We start from the raw sequence: 21,090 nt of genomic DNA, 5'->3' as shown, positions 1-21,090 counted from the left end.
ATGCGATACCACTACGCACTCACTAGACTGGCTAAAATTGAAATGATTGATCATATTAAGTGTTGGCAAAGATGTGGAGAAACTGGAACTCTCATTCATTGATGCCAGGAATATACAATGGTACAACCACTTTGGAAAACAGTTCGGAAAGTTCTTAAAAAGGTAAACACATACTTGCTATACAACCCAGACATTACAATCCTATGTATTTACCCAAGAGAAATGAAAGCACATGTCCACACAAAATCTTATACATAAGTGTTCATAGCAGCTTAGTTTGTTTTTAATTTTCCTTATTGAGGTGAAATTCACATAATATAAAATTAACCGGTTTTTAAGTGAACAATTCAGTGCATTTGGTACATTCACATGAAACTACCTACCTTCTCTATGTAGTTCCAAGACATTTTCATCACCCCAAAAGGGAACTCATACCTGTTAAGCAGTTGCTTCCCATTTTCCCCTTCCCCCAGCCCACAGCAATCACCAATCTGCATTCTGTCTCTATGGATTTACCTGTTCTGGATATATCATATAAATTGAATCATACAACGTGTGACCATTTGCGTCTGGCTTCTTTCACTTAGCATAATGTTTTTGAGGTTCATCCGCATTGCAGCATGGATTCACAGCAGATGGAAACAACCTAAATGTCCATCAGCAGATTTATGGAAAAACATATTGTGGATTATGCATATAATGAACACTACTCAGCAATAAAAAGCAAAAAACTATTGATACCTGCAAACAACACAGATGAATTTCAAAATAATTACTCTGAATGAGAAATCCAGACCAAAAAAGAGTACATACTGTACGCTTCCATTAATATAAAATTCTAGAAAACGTAAGCTAACCTACAACAATAGAAAGCAGATCAGTAGTTGCCTGGACACAGGGACGTGGTAGGAGACAGGCATGAATTTCAAAGGGGCATAAGGAAATTTTGGGGGTGATGGATGTTTATTATCTTAATTGTGGTGATGGTTTCACAGGTACACACATATGTCAAAACCCACCAAATTGTATACTTTAAATATATGCAGTTTAATGTATGTCAATTATATCTCAATAAATACTATTGAAAATGTGTATTTGGGTTCCAGGAACCTGTAGGAATAGTGTGATCAGCTTATATGTTCTCATACTAGATGCTACACCAGATCCAAACTAGGCATGGGGTGGGATCTATTTCCCCAGTTATGGAGGGGCAGATAATGGGACATATCCCACTATGAGTTTGGGGGACTCACCAGAAATTAGGATTTCATGTCCAGAAACAAGTAGTTCCTAAATCTCTGGGTAAGAAGGTAAGAGCTGAATGAAGCTAGCAAAGTCCTATAATTTATGACCTGGCAAAGGGTTTCCCTTTAGCCCTTGCAAAGGGTTTTGCTGCTGCAGCAGGTGAGCAAGCCTTATTATCACCTCCCTCTGAATTTCACAGAGGAAGATAACTCACTTGAATCCTTTTCTACCAGTGCCTCCAAACCACAAATTCCTGAATTCCTACTCTGGTTTATTCTAATAAGAACTAAGCTGATCCCTTAATCCCTGTTTAAAGGGCCCATGTTTGCTGAAGCCATCACATCTGAGCAAAGGGTCATAAATCATTCCTCACCCTCCTGATCCAGAACACAAGGCAGGTGCAAGACTAGGAATGGCACCCCGAGGTAACACTATTATGAATCTTGTCTGTGTCTTTGGTGTTTTCCCTTCTGGGTATCTCCTGTGAACCCCCTGTGCTGGGAATCTCCCCTGTCCCTCTGGACCCACCTCTCCACTCTTTTCCCCCCTGCTCTGTGCCTGGAAGGGGAGGTTGGCAACGCTGACCGCAGCACCCTTGCCCTCTGGCTTCCAGCTGGGTTTGGCCAATAGGAGGCAGTAGAAGAAAAATCCAAGGACAGTCAAGAGAGAGAAACTGTGACACATTCCCCAGATCCCTCTCGGCCAGGCTGCTTTTCCTTAATGGCTGTATTTTTCTACCTACGATGTCAGGTGTCTCCTATCTCACCACTAGGGCTCCCAGTTGGCTCAGTTAGGGCTCCCTCCCCTTGTCCCTTCAAGCCTAGAGGTGACAACAGCTCCCCACCACCAAACTCTCAATTACCCCCTTTGAGTGTGCCATCCTTTTCCTGCTAGAATTCTGACTGATACATCTTCACACACCTCCAGGCACCCCCAAACACCACCCTCCTCTATTGTCTGCATCCCCCAACAATGCACAGTTTCCTGAGATGTCACCTTCGGGTGCCCTGTGACTGCCCTCCCCTCCCAGCCTTGCCTCCTGGTTCTCTCTTTCTCCTCTTTCTGCTGCCCCGCCCCTCTGGTTCCCACCCACCCACCTGCCGTTGGCTGCCTCTGTGTTGGTCTGTCAAAAACCGAAGTCGCCTTCTCTTCCTCAGCCAGCTCCCCCATGGTGCTCCCCGACTCAATCGTCATCTCCATCTTCCAGGACACGAAGCTCAAAAACTAGGTGACAGCTAGCTTCTCCCCAGAGGAACTAGGGGTGGGGAGGGTTCATTCCAGAGCCTTAAACACCATTTAAGTGAAGGTGAGCCCAGTATGCTGGCTCTGCCCCCTCCTCTCTCACTGCCACTACCGAATTCTGGAGTCACTGCTGCCTTCCCTCTCATCCCCCTCGTCCACGCCTTAGTCACGTAACCTCCCACGGGACAAAGCCTTCTGCTGTCCACTCTCGTTTAGGATCTCACTGTCTCTCAACTGCTGCTGGACTCCTCCCACCGCGTCCCCATAACCCGGTCCACACGAGGCCAGCAAATCTTCAGGGGCTCCCCAGTACCTGCCAATGTCCACGCCTTCCCTCGCTTCTCTACTGAGTGTGTGAATAAAACTTTAAAAAAAAAATACATCAATCGTTTAATGCTTAACTGGGTCATGCTTTACTTTGAGTTTCAAAGAATAGTTTCAAAAACATGAAAATCGGAATTTCACGGAAAAAGTCTAACTTTCTCAGCATCTCCGCTAAGGATCCACTTCTCTCTGGCTGACGCCGTCTGAGCAGGAGAGGGGGGTGGCCCCGAGCCGTGGATAAACAGAAAGTTTCAACCAAAAGTTCTGGTTCGGGTCCAGATGATGAGAGGTTTGGGAAGAAGGTGCCGGGAGGTTCCCACTGACCCAGCCCGGCGCTCCCGGACCTTGGGGCTGCGATCAAGACGAAGGGCACCCGCAGGGATTCGGGGCAGGTCAGGATGGGGGAGGAGGCAGAAAGGAGCAGACCGGGAGCTGGGAGGGGGCCTGGCCTGACGCGGATCCTTCTCGGCGGGGCGCGTCCTCCCGGCAGTGCAGCCCCGGGCTCGGGCCGGGGCGCGGATCCATCTCTTGCCGTCGCGGGCCAGGCCCGAAAGGAGTAAACAGCCTATCCCCAGCCGGGCCCGGACTCCCTGGGCGGGGGGCCCGACTCCCCAGCCAGGGTGACCCCCCGGCCTCCATCCCAGGCTCTTAGTTCTCCTAAGTGCCTCCAGGAGAGCTTTCCAGAAGGAAACTGCGCTGGGGGTTTGGAGGGAAGGGGACGGGATGGGAGGGGCAGCGGGCGGCGGGGCAAGGGCGTGCGAGGGCAGGTCGGGGCAGCCCCCCAGGCCCCGCCCCCAGGCCCCGCCCCTGCTGCTGCCCCGCCCCTGCCAGGAGCGGCGGGGCCGCGGTGATGGACAGGCCTGCGGGCCGGTCACGGCGCGCGCCTCGCGGCCTGGCACCGCCCAGCCGGGCCTAGCGAGCCGAGGGGCTCCCAAGCGGGCGGGGACGGGCGGGGAAGCCTCTCGGCGAGGGGCGGGGCGTCGGGGCAGAGGAGCAGCGCGTCCAGCCAATGGGAGGCGGGAGCCGTCCCGTTAGCGCCGGATCCCGGCGGGTAGGGCGGGGCAGGCGGCCCCGTGGGGATCCCCGGGCGGCCGAGGGCCGCTGACTCGGCTCCGCGCGGCGCGGCGACATGGACCGGATGGCCAGCTCCGTGAAGCCGGTGCCCATCCCACTGCCCAAGGTGCTGAGCCGGCGGGGGGTCGGCGTGGGGCTGGAGGCGGCGGAGCGGGAGAGCTTCGAGCGGACTCAGGTGAGGACCAGGGCACCCCGGGGCAGACTCGGGGCACCCTGAGAGACTCCGTGTCCGGGAGGGGGCTTTGAAGGGAGTAGGGGTCTTGCGCGCCCAGGAGAGGACAGGGCCGGGGGTCCGCGAGGGGCCGGCATCTGGTTCGCAGATCCAGGCGATCCGGGGAAGCTGGAGGACCCCGAGGCATCCCGGCTGCCCTGCGGGGGAGAGGGTGGGAGGGGCAGGGGCGGGCTCCGAGGAACGGAGCTGATCCGGGGGGCGCGGGCGAGACGAGGGGGACAAGGGCGCAGCACCGGGGTCACATGGGTAGGTGAGAGGGGAACGAGCCGAAAAGGGGTCCTAGGCGGGGCTGCGCATTGGGGACCACTTGGGGTGCACTGGGGTGGGGAGGTGAAAGGAGAGGACAGGGGAGCCCTTTTCTCCGCTCTTGATCCGCCGCTACTCCGTAGCACTGACATGCCCCTAACTAACTCCTTGGCACCCGGTTCCTCCGCGCCTCCTGCCTGATCCTCGTCACCCCAGCTGTCGGCCCTCTGGGGCCGGGTCTAGGGCTCTGAGCGGTGAGAAGGAATGTAGGAAATGCAGAGTGTGGCCGAGCCTGGAAGATGACCTGGGGCTGGAGGAGGGGACCGGTCAGGGGGCAGGGATGGGGGCGCTTGGCGTGACAGGCGGCTCGCTGGTTGGGATGAGCTGCCCAGCCACGTCCCGAGCCCTGACTTGGGGTTTTGTTTCAGGGCTCTAGGATGCGCCTGGCAGCGAACAGGCAGACTGCCCTATTTGTCCAGCCTCACTAGGGCCCGGGGCCAAAATTCCTGTGTCATCTACAAAAAGCCACAATTCATTTTTACCTCAGAGTTTTCAAATGCCTGATGTATTGATTTGACTGAGGAAAGCTGGCATGTTTATGCTGTTCATCAGTTCATTTGCATGTAAAATCCATTTCAAAGGGTGCAGCACTTCTTTTAATCCCAGTGCCAAGGTTTTATCTGCAGATTTGTTCTCCCGGTTTGTTCTCAAAGTAGAATCTTTGAAGATCCAGTTGGGTGCCCACTGCCCCCCGCTGGGTTCACAAGTATGTGCCCTCCTTTCCCCCCCCAAATATAGTAGAAAGTTAAGGAAATTGCACTGGGGTTTTAGAAAAGAGAGAGGACCTGAATGAAGCCTGCTATCTACAGAATTTTGTAAAGAATAAACTTTTTTCACCCCAGAGGGCTTTATTCTCTTCTCATTCCAGATACCCTTGGCCCCACACAGGTGTGTCTGGGTGATATGAAGTAGAGAAAAGAGAGAGGTAGCCTTTCCCTTCTACCTCCCACGGTCCTGCTGGGTTTGAGGCTTATTCTCAGACTTTAGGGACTGAACTGCTGAAAAGCAGGAAGTTTTGTGGGTGTTACTGGGCAGCATATTGAGCATCACTGCCTCAACTCGTTGCTTTGGTTACAGAAAACAGTGTGGACATTTTTTTTTTTTTTAATAAAAGAGGAAAATATTTTAATAGGTGTTATTTTATGAGAATCCATTCCTGCTATAGATTCAGATAAGTAAAAACTGGAGCAATAGAGAAATACTCATAGGACTTTGACCCACTGCAGTGATGGAAAGTAGGTTTGTGAAAGTTTCCATCCATGACTGGCATGTCCTCTGGCTATCCAGGGACAGCCCGGCAAGGAGAAGTCAGGTCAGTGTTTTCCAGTATTCTGCATTCTCTGGAACACTTGTACTTGTTCAAATTTGACTTAATGCCGTACTTGTGTGTGTGTGCGTGTGTGCACGTGTGTGCATGTGGTGGGAAGGTGAATTGGAGGAAGAAAAGAGAGTTTTTCTATTGTTGAAACTATTTAGGGGAGTAGGAAAGTGAAGACAAAGAAAAGAGAATGTTCCAAAAACCCAGCATTAAGTCAATCTGCAAAAAAGTGTATTTTGTTAAATGACTACCTATCAAATGTATTATGATATAAAATTGAGTTAGAAAAAAATTTTTTTAAAGAGTTAGAGACCATGAAGAATCAGCTAAGGTAATAATTCTAACTCATTATTGTGTTTGGCACTTTTCTAAGGACTTAATTGGATTACCTTATTTAATCTTGACAAAAACCTGTGAGGAAGATAGCAATCACATTTTACCATCCTGGAAACTGAGGCACAGAGAGGTGAAGCCACTTGCCACAGCTGGAAGTCATCCCACCCTTTAACCTCTGAGTCCTAGACAGGGTTTGAGTTTGCACCTGAGCAGGTGTGTTGGCCACGTGGCCCCAGACAAGCCGCCTAACCTTTCTAAACCTTGGTTTCCTAATTGTCAAGGCAATACTTAACCTCGCAGATTTTTTGTGGGAATTGAATTAAATTAAATGCGGAGAAGGCATTTTGTAAACTGGGGAGTGCTATTCAAATGTAGCATATTACTGATACAATCCCACGGCAAGGAGACCTCAGAAAGCAAAAGTTTAATTGTTCACCAAGGCCAGGATGCGCCCTTCAGGGGAGGGGTGGAAGTGTTTGTTACTAGGTAATACCTCCAAGAGGGCGGATAAAGGACAGGCTCTGGGAGCAGGAAAAGGTTGGGAGCCCTCTCTGAGGAGCAAACAGCATCTTAGGGCTGGGTGGAGAGGAGGGCAGGGGGCTTTCCTGTAATGGGGAAACGTCCAGAGGCAGAAAAACACCCAGAGTGGATGTGAGCAAGACCAAGGGGCTTTGGTGGGGAGAGGGGCAAAATTGTCCTCTTCCCCCTCTGAACTCCTACAGCACATCTTGTCTACCCTGCTTTCTCTCTGGGTGGCCCTTAGTAAACTGGGAGCTTCTTGAGGGCACGCCTGGGTCTTGCTCTTGCCTGTATCCTCGGATGCCTGAGGCTCTGGTAGGTGGTGAGCAAGCTGCAGTAGAGGGTGGAGAATTTTGTGGTCAGCATGAGCAGGGCAGCGCCCCAGCCTGGTGACACACCCGGAGAAGTCCTGATGCCCAGTAGCCTGGGAGGATAGCCTTGCTCTGGACCACAGGAGACATCTGGAATTGCTTGACGTTTTCCCCTAATGGCCCCAAGTTCCCTCCTGGTCCAGTCTACGCTCCCAGCCTCTCAGCCAGGAGCCCTGCCCATGCCCATTTGGATTTCTCTTTGCTGTCTTTTCGGTCAGCCAGTGTCTGAGCTATCTACACCCACAGACCTGCCTTCTTTCCTTGCTTCTACCATCCTCTTCTGGGAAGCCTTCCCTCCCCAACTTTCCTGGCCCCATCTTCACGTGGCCAGTGTGTCTAGCAGGGTGGGGACCCCCAACCCGCCTGATGGCCCAGCTGCTGCCACAGCCCCCACCTCCCAGGTGTGTCCTCCACCCAAACCTTTGGAGGCCATCTTCAGGCTTTAGGGGCATGAAAAGCAGTCCTTGCCCTCCAAAGAGCTGGGGGCTCCTGCCGTAATAGTGCTATCTTTTCTAGAACCCTTTTCTGTTCATAAACTCTGTTTTTTAGCTATCATTGAGGCTGCCCAGTGGTTGGGTTATGTCATCCTCATATTATGGATGAGGATGTTGCTGCTTGGTAACTTGCCCAGGTTTGCCCAGTTGGTGAGTGAAAGGGGTGGGATTCAAATCCAGGACTCCAGGTCCCAAGTCTCAGTCAAGCCTATTCCACCCTGCTGGCGTCACCTCAGCCAAGAGAGCAATCCTGAAGGGCTGCTGCCCCCAGACAAACACAAGCCCCTGTCTGTGTTTACTTAGGAGGAAAATGGTTCTCTCTGTGGTTTGTTTATTCTTTCGTCACTCATGCAGTGAACACATACCTTCCAAGGAACTCAGAGATGAGTGAGATAGACCAGCCCCTGAGGATCTCAGAGGGGAGGTGGACTGGAGACTGGGGGGCTTCTTGCCAGGTCCCTGAAGACCTGCGGCAGCGTCACTGGTGGCCCTTAGACATGCAGGATCTTAGACCCCATCCCAGGCCCACTGAGTCCAAGTCTGGATTTTAACCAGAGCCCGGGGTGTTCCTGTGCATATCCAGGAATGCTGCACTGTAGTAGGCAAGTAGGATTAGAGGAGAGGACAGGGCTGTGGAAACACAGGAGGGAGCCAGTCCTTAGGGTGTCACAATTAGAGTAAAGGATTGTAATGAATAACTAGGCATTGAGAAGGGCCAGGAGACTTGGGTTCCAGAGAGGAAGAGACAGAATCAAATATTTATTGAGGACCTGATGGATACTAGTAACCTGCTAGGTGGTATATCTTTGTTATTTTATTTAATAGCTCAGGCTCAGAGGGGCTAAGTGACCCGTCCAAGGCCACACAGCAAGCAAACAGCAAAGCCAGGGCTTCAACATTGGATGGCCAAGTTCTTTTTTCCATGTTTAAGGCCAAGGGTGTATCTACCATCCTTCTCTGTGATCTTCAGCAGATGCTCAGCCTTAGATTCACCAGCTGAAAAATTCTAGGATTAGACTAGAAAGATCAGTGGATCTCAACCCTGGCTGCACATTAGAATCACAAAAATACTGTTCTCTGGACCCCACGCTGCAGAGATTCTCTCTCAGTGGATCTGGGGTCACAACAGCCCCCGAGGTCTGAGCAGGTGCGTTCCTGCAAGGTGAGCTGGAAGGGGCCCCGTTTTCCCATCTGCTTCACTTCACAATCAGAGATTGGCTTCTTACACAAAAGGTGCTGCGCCCCTCCCATCCCCGTCATCAGTTTTGGAAACTAAGAACTTTCTTTGGGTCAGTGGTTTTGAACTCTTCTGCTTTTCCTCTCTCCGGTAATAACAGTGATAGCTGACATGTACTGCCCACTTACTCTGTGCAAGTACTTGAGGCCTTACACCAACCTCCCCTCTCAATTCTTGCAAATACGCCTGAATTCTAATCCCCATTTGACAGGTGAGGCGATCAAGGCTGATAGGGTTTGGTAACTAGCTCAGGGTTACAAAGTAAGTGAGGGAACTGGGGCTCCAACCCAGGAAAACCGGTCCCAGAGTCCAGCTTCTCACCACCCGCTCCCCTGTCACTGCCTGTCACCTTCAGCACTCTTCGTCCACCCTTCCTCCCCTTGAGGGCTGGGGTCCCCAGGGTGCTGTGTTGAACCCACTTCTCTTTCACCGCCTGTCCTCTTCCTCCCCAATCACCTCCATCTGATGGTTTCTGTTCTCACTTCCCTGATGCCAGTTTTCCACCTCTCCTTCCTCACTTCCCAAGCCTGCTGACCTCTTCCCACTGGACATCCGCAGCTGGACAAACCACACACACCCCAACTCAGCTTGGGTCTCCCAGCTCCGAAAGCCCCACGTCTGGTTTTGGTCCCGCCATTATACCCTTGGCACCAGTTCCGAGTCCTCCCTCTGGCTCTCGGCCATCTTCTGCAGATCCCACCTCTGTGATGCTTCTCTTGTCCATCCCTTCTTTGCTCTTCACTGTTCCTACCCTTGTCACCTCTTGCCTGGATTGTTATAATCCCATCCTTCCTGCTCCCCAAACAGTCTGCTGCCAGACTGACTATCCCCAAAGCCCTCTGCTGCTTAGGTAACTCCTTTCCAAGGACCTTTGCTGGTTCCCCAGAGACCTCCATGATGTGATGCTGTCAGGGTCCCTAGTCGCTATTCTTTTCCAGCTTTAACTTGCACTGCAGCCCTCCAGGAGGCCCCCTGCAGCCTGGTTCCAGCGGCTCATGTATTCAAGTGAGCATGAGGGCACCCTCCTGCCTCCCTGTGCCCGCACCAGCCTTCCCTCCTGCCTCTGCCCTTTGCAGACACCACCTCTCCCGGGAGCATCTCTGCTGGTCCTCACGGGGTCCCTTATCCGCGGGATGGCCCTCTCATCTTTTCTTCCCTTCCAGACTTGAAGCTCTTAGGGTTAGGGTCTGGGTTTCAGTGCCAAGTGGAGGCCCTTGCATGAGGCAGGCACTGGAGCCCAATTGCCAAATGTGTGCAAGTAAAACAGGCAGAGGATCCGCAGGCCCCAGGGTGCTGCATGCAGGCCCCGGCTTGCAGGGCACTTTTCCAGTGCATATTTTGGAGATTCTCCCTCTGTCTCCTTTGATTTCTGCAATGATTAATTCTTTCTAAGTGCCTGTGTGCCAGGCCCTTGCTCCCAGGGTGCCTAGGGTACCTCTGCCCAGCGTACTGGGAGCTGGGCTGTAAAACCCACCTGGGAGAGCACTGCAGAGTCTAAGACCAGAGTTAGGGCTCAAGGTCACTAATTTAAGTCTCTGCAAAGTTAAGAACATTTTATAAGCATTTCTAAAACATGGTCTTGGCCTTTCCAGGGCTTCTTTCTGATTCAGGTGGGACTTTTAGCTAAAAAGTTTCACCAGGAAGAGAGTGTGGCTGGCCAGGTGTCCCAGGGGCCTGGATGGGGTTGACAGTGTCCTGCATGCAGGTGCCAGAGTTTGGAGGGAGGTCAGGATGAGTGCAAGATGGTGTGTGAGCACTCCCTGGAGAATGAGAAAATCTGACTGCTACCGAATTTCTTGATATAAAATGTGGAGGTTGGAGAAGATTCCTGAGGGTCTTTCCAGCTCTCAAATATTTTAGCTTGTAAAACTGTAAGCAAGCTCTGACTCTGTGAAATAAGGACACCTGTTTCTTCTGAGTGGTCCATCGCTCTCTTGAAAGGTTTCATATGCCCCCTGTTTATGGAATGGGGTTCAGGCTCCAGTGAAGTGGGCTTCACAAAAGTGCATCTCAGAAAGGGGTGGGCAGTGTCTGTGGGGCCCAGGAAAGCAGATCACCGGCCCCTTCTGGGTCCTGAAACAGTTTGTTGCCTGGCACATCTGCAAGACACTGATGAAGACCATTTTAACAACTTCATCCATTGGCCTGTTTATTCCAGTAGCTCGGGACAAGTGTGGAGGAGACCTGGGCGTGGGGGGAGGCACAGTCTGGTGTGGTGGAGCCGTGGGCTGGCGGCCAGTTCTCCTGCATCAGGAAGGCCTAAGGGCCTGGAGAGATGCCCACCCAGGAGAGGGAACTTGCCAGCCCCACCTCCCCGCAGGGTGGAGTCTGCTTCCTGTTTTCCTGCCTGGGCAGGCAGGGAGGAGCCCTGTTGTGGTCAGCTGGTGGCCACTGCTGAGGGGAGAGAGTCAGGGTTGAAGGTGTTCCTCTGGCTCAGACTGCGGAAGAGAAAACGGTGGATTTTCTTGGAACTGAAAGCTTGCTGCCTCTGCTGTTACAGCTGGGAGACAATCCAGGAAGCTGGTCTGTGGTGTTCAGTGCGGCCGTTTGCTTCTGATTTTATTAAATCAGCTAACACTGTTCATGGTTTATAAAGCACTTTTGCATGTACCTCTTTCAAGACACAGAACAACCATGCAATAAGTGATCATTGTCATTTTTTCAGTTTTGGACACTGGGCTCAGAGAGGTTAAATGTCTTGCCTAAGAGCAGTCAGGAAGCGGCACCTGTCATGTCCCATCCCAAATTCTAAACTTTCCTTTCTGGATCTGTCTTTAAAGCTGAAGCCTGCTCTGGGGCTGGTAACTTAGGAAGGGTACAGAGATTTTTTTTTTTTTTTTCTGAATCCTTGCCAATTGATTTATTTGGACATTTGAAATTACTCCTGGGAAAAGATTTTTGCAACACATGAAGTCATCAAAATATGCAAAATATATTTTAAAACTTAAGAAAAAGAAAGATAACCTAACAGAAAAATAGTTAGCAGGACTTCACAAAAGATGATATCCAAATGGCCAATAAACATATAAAAGGTGCACGACTTCATTAGTAATCAGAGAAATGCAAATTAAAACTATAATGAAATAATACTGTATGTTCATCAGAATGGCTAAAATAAAAACAAAAAAAACCTGATAGAACCAAGTGTAAATAAAGATACGGCACAATGATGACACTACTGCACTGCTGATGAGGCTGGAAACTGGTGCAACCAGGTTGGAAAACAGCCTGGATTATCATAAAATTGAAGAAACATATACCAGCCTAGCAGTTCCGCTGCTGGATATAGACCCAACAGAAGAATGTACATGTGCACCAAAAGATATATATAAAACTATTCATAATCACATTTGTAATAGTCCCCAACTAGAAACAACCCAAATGTCCATCAACAGTAGATGGATAAATTGTGATAACAGCCATTCGATGGAATGCTATGCAACAATGAAAAGTGAATAAACTATAGTTCCTTTCAAAAACTTGGATGAATCTTGCAAACATAATGTTGAGTGAAAAAAAGCCAGATACAGAAGGATACCTTCGTGTGATTCCATTTATATGAGGTTCAAAAAAGAGACAAAATTAAACCAGCATTTAGGGGTGCTTGCTTGGAGGGTAAAACTAAAGAGAAAGGGATGTGATTACAACAAAAGTCAAGAGAGTGATTATCCTTGACTGCAGGGGAGCGTTGGTAATTGGGAGGATGGACAGGGAAACTTCTGAGGTCCTGCTAGGCCATTTTTTGGCCTGAATGGTGGTTTATCGTAAAGCTGTCATCCATTTATCTGTCTGTCTGCCTGCCTGTCTGTCTATCTTTATCATCCATCCATCCATTTATTTATCCAGTAGTATTTTAATGAACATTGGGGTTTCTAGTATGTGCATTTTTATTTTGTGTGGTTTTCTCTATGTATATTCTGGAATTAAAAAAAAAAAAATTAAAGCAAAACAAAACACTTCTCCCAGGGAGTAGAAGGCAGTGACTTGCAGGGGGCTAAGACTGGGCTCCTGAGTGCTGCCCTTTACATTTCCTTCTTTCCTTTGAGGTCCCCCTCAAATACAGCCTCCCCCAGGAAAGCACTCCCGATGCTGCCGCTGGGAACTGGGAAGCTTTTGGTTTATGAATCCCATATGTACAAGCTGCATATTCCCAGCACTGCCGTGACTTGTGGCTGTGAAGCGGAGGCCCTGTCATTAGCCCACACTTAGCATGTTGTTCTCAGCTGTCATGCATTTGTGTCTTGTCTCTACCTCTCTTCCTGGCACCAGGCCCCTAAGTTCCTCGAAGGGCAGGGTTGGGTCTCACAGGTCTTCATTGTGTCACTCCAGCTAGCATGGGGCTTTACAGCAGCCAAGGCTCAGGATGTCTGTGCAATTCAAAATAAATTAGGTGGTAGAAAGTTCTCAAAGGAGAGGACAAGAGAAGAAAGTATGTCTCTGGGCTCAACAGAAGCACGTTTAAGGAAAATCAGAAAGCTGGGTGGTGGGCTTCTGGAGAATATAACTCAGGCCTGGATTGTGTTCCAAAGATTGTAGATCAAGTTGTGAATGATGGAGCCATAATGAGCCTCTGTGAGAATCTGGGAGCTTGGAACTATCGCCTGGTAATGTGATGGAACACTGACCTTCCAACGTGGTTCTGGCTGTGTGGTCCCTGTGGCCAGCCCACCGTGGTGGTTCTGAAGTTGGAGGTTGCTAGTTTGAGTCCTTATGTCTTACTCATTTGTCATATGTCCCTTCTCCGATATTGCATTGGAAGCAAATGCCTTTTCTGTTTGGTTTTCCCTTGGAAAGTCTTGGCTGATGCTTTTTTTTTTTTTTCCTTCTCATTTCCCACCGTCTTTCTGAAAGAGATACACAAGCTTAAGCAATATGGTTCTTTCTCCAAGCAAGATCCAGGGTAATTCCCCATGCCTTAGTGGGTCAGCTTGGAGCTCTAGCTCTCCAGGCTGGTAGGCATTCAAAAAATGTATGTTGAGTGCCTTATTCATCTTTGTCCCCTCAGTTTTCTAGCACAGTGTCTGGCCCACAGTGTGATGCTTGATAAGGGCTTGTGGGATGAAGGATAAAATATTTTGAATTAAGGACTGAATGAACATCAGCCCTTGTTGATCCCATATCCTAACCATGAACGCCGGAGAGCAAACCCTGAATCTGGAAGTGAATGAGCTTCATGGGAACCACCGAGAGCCCCTGCAAAGACCAGCTCTCTCACATACTATAGGTGATTGTCAGGGGACCTCCTACTGAATATCACCACCCCAACTCATGCTTGGAAGTAACTTGGAGCTCTCCTGTTCCCCTGGGGATCCGGATTCCAGAACAGGACCTCTCTATGCAGTCTGGGCCGGTTACTGCCTCCATGAAAAACCCAGCCTACCTAAACCTGAACTCTCTGTCTTCTGCCCTAAACTTGCTTGTTCTCAGTTTGAGCGGATGGCACACCGTCCCGTGGTTGGTCATTCAAAGCTGAGATTCTCCTAGTCATCTTTGACACTCCCTTGTTCTGCACCTATAGCTCATCACCGAGTCCTGTTGCTTCTTCAATTCTGTCTCCTTGGTTGCTCTCCACGTTGCCCTGGTTCTCCATCCCTCTGTCTCTGCCTTAGCTTGGGTCTGCGTCTCCAGCCTGAACTATTGACTGCCCAACTGGCCTTCTGTTCTGGTTTGCTAATGCTCCCGGAATGCAAAACACCAGAGAGGGATTGGCTTTTATAAAAGGGGGTTTATTTGGTTACACAGTTACAGTCTTAAGGCCATAAAGTGTCCAAGGTAACACATCAGCAATCGAGTACCTTCATTGGAGGATGGCCAGTGGTGTCCAGAAAACCTCTGTTACCTGGGAAGGCATGTGGCTGGCATCTTCTCCAAAGTTCTGGGTTCAAAATGGCTTTCTCCCAGGACATCTCTAGGCTGCAGTTCCTCAAAAATGTCACTCTTAGTTGCACTAGGGGTATTTGTCCTCTCTTAGCTTCTCTGGAGCAAGAGTCTGCTTTCAATGGCCGTCTTCAGAATGTCTCTCATCTGTAGCTCCTGTGCTTTCTTCAAATTGGTGTCCCTCTTGGCTGTAGCAAGCTCGCTCCTTCTGTCTGATCTTATATAGTGCTCCAGTAATTTAATTCAGACCCACCCTGAATGGGCAGGCCAACACCTCCATGGAAATCATCCAATCAGAGTCATCACCCACAGTTGGGTGGGGCGCATCTCCATGGAAACACTCAAAGAATTACAATCTAATTAACACTGATAGGTCTGCCCACACAAGATTACATCAAAGATAATGGCGTTCAGGGGGACATAATACATTCAAACTGGCACACCTTCCCCTCATGAGATCTCCCCCTCGGTGGCCGCCAGAGTTCTCTTTTATAAGGCACAATAGCTTGTATCACTCCATATTTTCAAAACCTTTGTTTGTTCCTCTGAGCTGAGACCCAAGCTCCCTGGCAAGGCCTAGAGCCCACACTGGGCTGTGAGCCTCACCGTAGCTTAGTCTTCTTTGTAGGCCTCCCCCACAGCACCCCAAGCACAGCGCTCGGCACACAGTAGGACTTCACTCAGTGTTTGCTGCATGAACTCACAGTGCTTCTTAAGCCCTTGGTTGTATTTGATTGTTGCTTTAACAGAAAGCTGAGTGAGCCCAGGTCTGTTGTGAGGCAAGTGCCCAAAGCTTTGGTGAACGTATTTGATCCTTTTCAAACTGAACTGAAACAGAAGCTTGTCAACAGGATAAAGGTGAGTGTGTTTTAAGAGTGGAGAATTCCGTGAAGACACAGTGAGAGAGGCTTTGATGTCCTGTCACGATACATCCAGGATCCAGGGACCGGGAGCCAGTATTCCTGGCTTATGATCTGTGGGGGACTGGTGGGTTTCCCTTTAGTGGCTTCGAAGTGTGAAAGGGGGGGCATGGTAGGTGGAAAAATGCCCTCCACCCCCACCCCCAATCGTATCCATGCCCGAAGCCCTGGGACCTGTGAACATGTCACATTACATGGCAAAGGGACTTGGCAAAGGTTAACGGCCTACTAAGTAGGGAGGCTATCCCGGATTCCCCGGGTGGGCCCTCAAAAGCAGGAGAGAGATGCTGTAGGAAGAGCAAATCACAGAGATGCCAAGTGTGGGAAGGATTTGACGCACTGTGCTGGCTCCGAGATGTGGGGGCAACAGGCAAGGACCAGAGGGAGGCCTGTGGGAGCTAAGGGTGGCCCCCAGAAGACAGCCAGCAAGGAGACGGGGAGTGGATTCTGCCGGCAACTTGGACAAGCTGGGAGATGGATTCTGCCCAGAAGCCTTGACTATAGCCCAGTGTTGGCCTCTAACCTACAGACGTGTGAGATAATAAATGGTTGCTATTTTAAGATGATAAAAACCTGATACAGGATGATAGCAGGTAACTCATGCTTTCAAGCCAGAGAGCCAATGTACCCCAGGCCTCAGTGCACAGACAGGCCTCGCTTTCAGTCCTGAAGGGAACGCGTTACTTCCTTTGTGCTTGTTGTGGCTGTAGATAAAGCATTGGATTACCACCCTGGGCACTCACTCGCAAAAGTTTTATCCTGGAAAAACAATTCTGCAAGCCTGTTCAAAATATTCTTTCCTGCTGGGCCATGAAATTCTTTGGGGCAATTCCAGGCTCGAGGATAACAGATATAATTTACTTAGCCTTTACTTTCTTTTTTTTTTTTTTTTCTTTTTGATTAAGTTCTGTGCTGGCTATTGAAAAAGGTGGGTGGGAAATCCCAGTCTTACCATAGGATGGTGATGGTGTTTCTGCTGGGAAGGGAGCCGACTTAAAGACAGGAAGCAGAGGTGGGAGTAAATGAGTGGCTTTCCCCAGGTGGGCCTGCCCTGCCTGAGCTTACTCAGGGACCCAGTGGCGGTCCGGAATGTCCCAGTATTCCTGGACATAGCTGCAGAGCAGTCAGGAGCTCTGGATTAAGACTCGGGAAGCCTTGCTTCTCCTAGCTGTGGCTCTCCCTGTTTTATCATGGTCCCCACACTCTGTGGCTTTCCAAACTGGGTCTGTGAAATGAGGGGGGTTTAGAGGAAATCACCCCAGAGGCTTCAGGATCCGGTGATTCTGTCAAAGTGCCCAGAATTCCTGTGAAAGCGCTGAAGTAGCAGTCCTATTACCAGTTGTAGGACTTTGGTTTTTGGTTTTAGATTTTATTTTCATTAAAGTTATACATGTGCATAGTGAAGAGTTAAATAGTTATACAGGCTTGTTACCAAAACACAGCAATTTCCCGACCCAGCTCTTTCCTCTCTCACCAACCATTTCCTGCTTCCCAGAAGCAACCAGTTTCAGTTATTTTAGCTGCTTTATTATTATCGACTTCCATCTATGGAAGATAAAGATCTAGCTTTCATTTATACATATATTTACCCTACCCCCATGAGAAGCATGTGGAATCTTCTTCCCCCAACTCCCTCCAGAATTTTAGCTCTGTCTCCAGTGTTGACTTTGAAATGACACTGTAAATGCCAAGGGCTGTGTAGTATACTTGGATATCTTTTCCTTCTCTGCATAATTTTTTTATTATTCATGGAGTAACTCACTGTCTTTGTTCGTTGCTTGTGTTTCTGTGTATTTATCACTAATTTCCCACCAATTTATAAATCACCACTTACTTAAGGCAATAGATGTTTCATCAGTTTCATCATCCTGGGGTCAACTGAGAAGTGAAGGGGAAGGAGCTTTGTAAGAATCATGAAGATGATGGTTGTTGATGATTGTGGCTCTCTTGAACTTTCTTCCCAAATCTCCAAACTGGAGAGTAATTATAGGGCAAATGAAGGGACGCTTCACTGTGCACAGTGGGGAGAAAGCCTTGTGGAACCCAAGAGGCAGAACAGTTTAGACGTGGCCTAGAAATGGGCCATAAGGAGTTTGGATCAATGTGTAGATGACTGAGCTGTGACCTATCACGAAGGAAAGTGCAAGCTACTAAGGGGGCCCTTATGGCGTGGAGAATGGTCTGGACCTCTTTGCGGGCCTAGTTAGAGGCAGAACTTGGAGCTGGATGGACAGGACTGATTCGAAGCATTCATGTTTCTCTGGGAGGAGGAGAAGGCCTCCTCTGATGCCTAGAGAGAAAAGGACTCTACCGGAATGACGAGGAAGGTATCGTCACCTCCTCCATGCCCTGTTCCAGCTCGGAGCCTGGGAGTTCTGAAACTGTGTTTATTTGCATTTATTCTGAGTGCCACTTGAATATATTTAGAATGTCTTTGTCATGGGAAATGGAAAATAAAAACCAAGTGATGGGAGAGAGTCATAAATGCCTTGGGTAGATTCTAGCCACTGTTCTTGCCTTGAGGGTTTGGGGTTTGGGGCAGGCATGATTGGTGACTGGCTGTGAGCCTGTGTGTCCTCATGGTAAATTACTCGAGGTGAGAGTACAGGCCCACAGCCCTTTATCAACAATTCTGAAATCCCCTCAGCCCTGAGAGCAGGAAGTTCTTTTTTAGGGTTTGGTGCCTGACCTGTGCTTGACTTGAGAATATTCAGTCATTGTGGGCCCACCTTAGAATGGACAGTCGTACGTTATACCACAGAAATATTACTGTGTTTGATTAGAGGGTGTTGCCCAGACCCTAAAATTCTGAATTCCAAAATACATCTGGCCCCAAGAGTTTGGGACAAGGGATTGTGCCCCTGTAGTATCTTCTCCATTGTGTTGTTGGAAGGGTTTGAATGAGCTTCCATATATACAAAAGACAAAGAACTGTGCCAGGCAAATAGTACGTGCTCAATAAATGTTAGCCATTATCCTTATTATTCATTGGTTTTCGAATTACTAGTCACAAAACTAGGAATGATTAGAGAGATTAACCGTCTAAATCCAACATCCTACATTCAGTCAACGTCACGATGCATTATTCAAGACCAGATAGGACTGAAGTGGCAGCTTGGTGTGTAGTAGAAAGATCCAGAGACAGAACTGGGTTCAAGTCCTGTCTCTGCTGTGACCCTGGGCAGATGCCTTAACCTCTTTGCCTCACTGTCCTCATCTGTAAAATGGGGAGACCAGTGCCAGTCTTCCAGGGTTGCTCTGAGGAGCCAGAGAAATTAAAAAAGGCAGTCTGTGAAAATGGATGGCCCCTGATGTGATGGCCTGGGAAGGGCACGCCACCTCTGTGGTTTTCTTGCCAAAAGTGTACAACCTCAATCTAATCGTGAAAAAGCAGCAAATTCACATTGAGGGGCGTTCTACAAAATAACTGGCCGGAACATCTCAAAAGCATCAAGTTCATGGATCACCAGGAAAGACGAAGGAAATGTCACAGATTGGATGAGACTGAGCAGCCACGACAACTAAATGCAAGGTGGGGTCCTGGACACGGCCCTGAGACAGAAGGACAGTAGTGGGGAAACTGGTGAAATCCGAATTAATTCTGTAGTGTAGTTAACAGTGTTGTGCCAAGGTTAATTTCTTAGTTTTGATGATCTTCCTAAGGTTAAGTAAGATGTTAGTTAATATAAGGGGAAGCTGGGTGAAGACGGTACAGCAACTTTGTACTATTTTTGCAACTTGTCTGTAAGTCTGAAATTATCTCAAAATAAAACGTTAAAAAAAAAAAAAATGGCACGTTGCTTGGCAAACTCTTAGTCAGGGGCTAAATAAATAAGCATCCCCTCGTTCCTTGGGGCCTTTTATCCCTGGGGAAACCAGAGACCCACACAAGCAGCAGGACAAAGGGGTTTCTGAGGAGAAAAGTGTCCAGAATATAACAGAGGAGGGAGAAAGTCCGGGGCCTGCTCCTAAGAGGGGGTGCCTTTTGAAGTCAGTTTGGTTCAGCTTCCCAGCAGGAGTGGAAGAGAATTACAAAGCGAAACCCGTTCTGTAATTGTTAGAGGAAGCTAACCTAGGGAAGCTCCCTGGGGCTGGAGGCAGCAGTGGATCAGAGCCTTTTATGTGGTCCAGCAGAAACACTCCTATCCACCTCCACCTCTTGCAGTAGATCTAATACAGGTAGTGGAAGGACTTTTCAGCCAGACAAGCTTAGTTCCAACTTCAATTTTGTTACTTGTTATCTGGTAGCAGCCTTGGGAAAGTTGGGAAAGTGACTCGTCTGTGATATGGGATAACGGTACTGATGGGACCGACACTGGGCTCACTGAGTGGGTTGAATGAGAAGGTCCAGGGCGTGCTGGTTGTTGGTCCCCCTCCCCAGGCCTTCCCCAGTGTCCCCAGTTGGAAATGCCTGCTGCTCTCCAAAATCCCCTTGGTGCTCACTTTGTGCCTGGCCAAGGGTGCTTTCTAGGGATTATTTTCTAGTCCCTTAGTTTGTGTGTCTTGTCTGTCTCATGACCTAGAACTCCTTGGCTTTGATTGTAGGGGCCACTGGGAATATGCGCTAAATGGGTGAGTCAATGAATGAATGTCTGAGTAAGTGAATGAATGTGTGAATGAATGAGTGAGTGAATGCATGAGTGAGTGAGAAAATGAGTGAGTGAATGAGTAAGCAAGTGAATGAATGAGCAGATGAGTGAATGAATGAATGAATGAATGGATGAATGCGTGAGTGACTGAGCAAGTAAATAAATGAGTGAGTGAATGAATGAGTGAGTGAATGAATGAGTGAATGCCCCTTCTGCCTCTCTGGAGGAGGACTATCTCCCATGTATGGGCCCGACAATTAAAATATTGGCCCAAAGAGGTGCCTCATGTCAAGCTGCTTTCCAGGATGACTTTGGAAGAATTCTGGTCAAACACACCCTTTTGTTATGATCCACCTCCCCCCCCATCTTGGATGACAGTCACCTATCCGGAAAAAACAATTAGCTCCTTTCCTTATGCTGTTTGAACATGTCAAGCTTTAAAGCTTTTTTGCCAGGGCCTGTGAATTCTCCTGGCCTCGCTCCTTGTTGCTGAGAACTTTTTGCCACAGGAAATCAGGCTCATTTTGAGGGCCAAATAGTCGCTAAATATAGCCTCCCAGCACAGATATTTAAAGAGCTATGTTGATGATGTTATGTCTGAACAGAGGAGGGGAAGAAAATAACTTTTTTTTTTTCTGGAAAGAAGAGTGAATTTACACCAGGTTTTCCGTGGGGCCACAGGGGCAGAGCAGTGACGTGAGGTAAATGGTTTACTTTTGTAGTTACCAGATGGACATCCGGGGACTGGCATGAGCTGGGGGGTTTGGGCTTTATATTTCTGTTGCCAGGCAGTTATTTCATGATAATTCCTTCTTGTCGCTATTTAAAAATATCTCCTGCTCTGGACAGTGGCCTCGGACAAGTGTGCCCTCCCCGCCCAAGCGCAGGAGAACTGTGCCAGTAAGAGCCGCTCCTGCAGACTGGCGTGAATTGGGATTCAGGGATTCACCCCCTCCCCTTAGAGAGAGGCCCCCCCTCACTTTCTCTGGCAGCACTCTCTCCCAAG

The 21,090-nt window shown here is 49.0% G+C and overlaps 1 protein-coding gene across 2 annotated transcripts in view; it reads left to right on the top strand.

The window, feature by feature from the left end:
* The first annotated feature begins 3,868 nt into the window (after positions 1-3,868).
* Positions 3,869-21,090, top strand: part of HIP1 (huntingtin interacting protein 1) — a 155,737-nt gene continuing 138,515 nt past the window's right edge. The window contains exon 1 of one of the 2 annotated variants that reach the window (XM_037815466.1): positions 3,869-4,060. In XM_037815466.1, coding sequence (XP_037671394.1) covers positions 3,941-4,060 — 120 coding nt within the window. In that variant the 5' untranslated portion in view covers positions 3,869-3,940. The remainder of the gene's footprint in view (positions 4,061-21,090) is intronic. The other variant, XM_037815468.1, reaches the window with a different exon arrangement.

This window comes from Choloepus didactylus, chromosome 21, assembly GCF_015220235.1.
Source record: "Choloepus didactylus isolate mChoDid1 chromosome 21, mChoDid1.pri, whole genome shotgun sequence".
Taxonomy (NCBI): Eukaryota; Metazoa; Chordata; class Mammalia; order Pilosa; family Megalonychidae; genus Choloepus; species Choloepus didactylus.
This window is presented reverse-complemented; position numbering and strand designations above follow the sequence as displayed.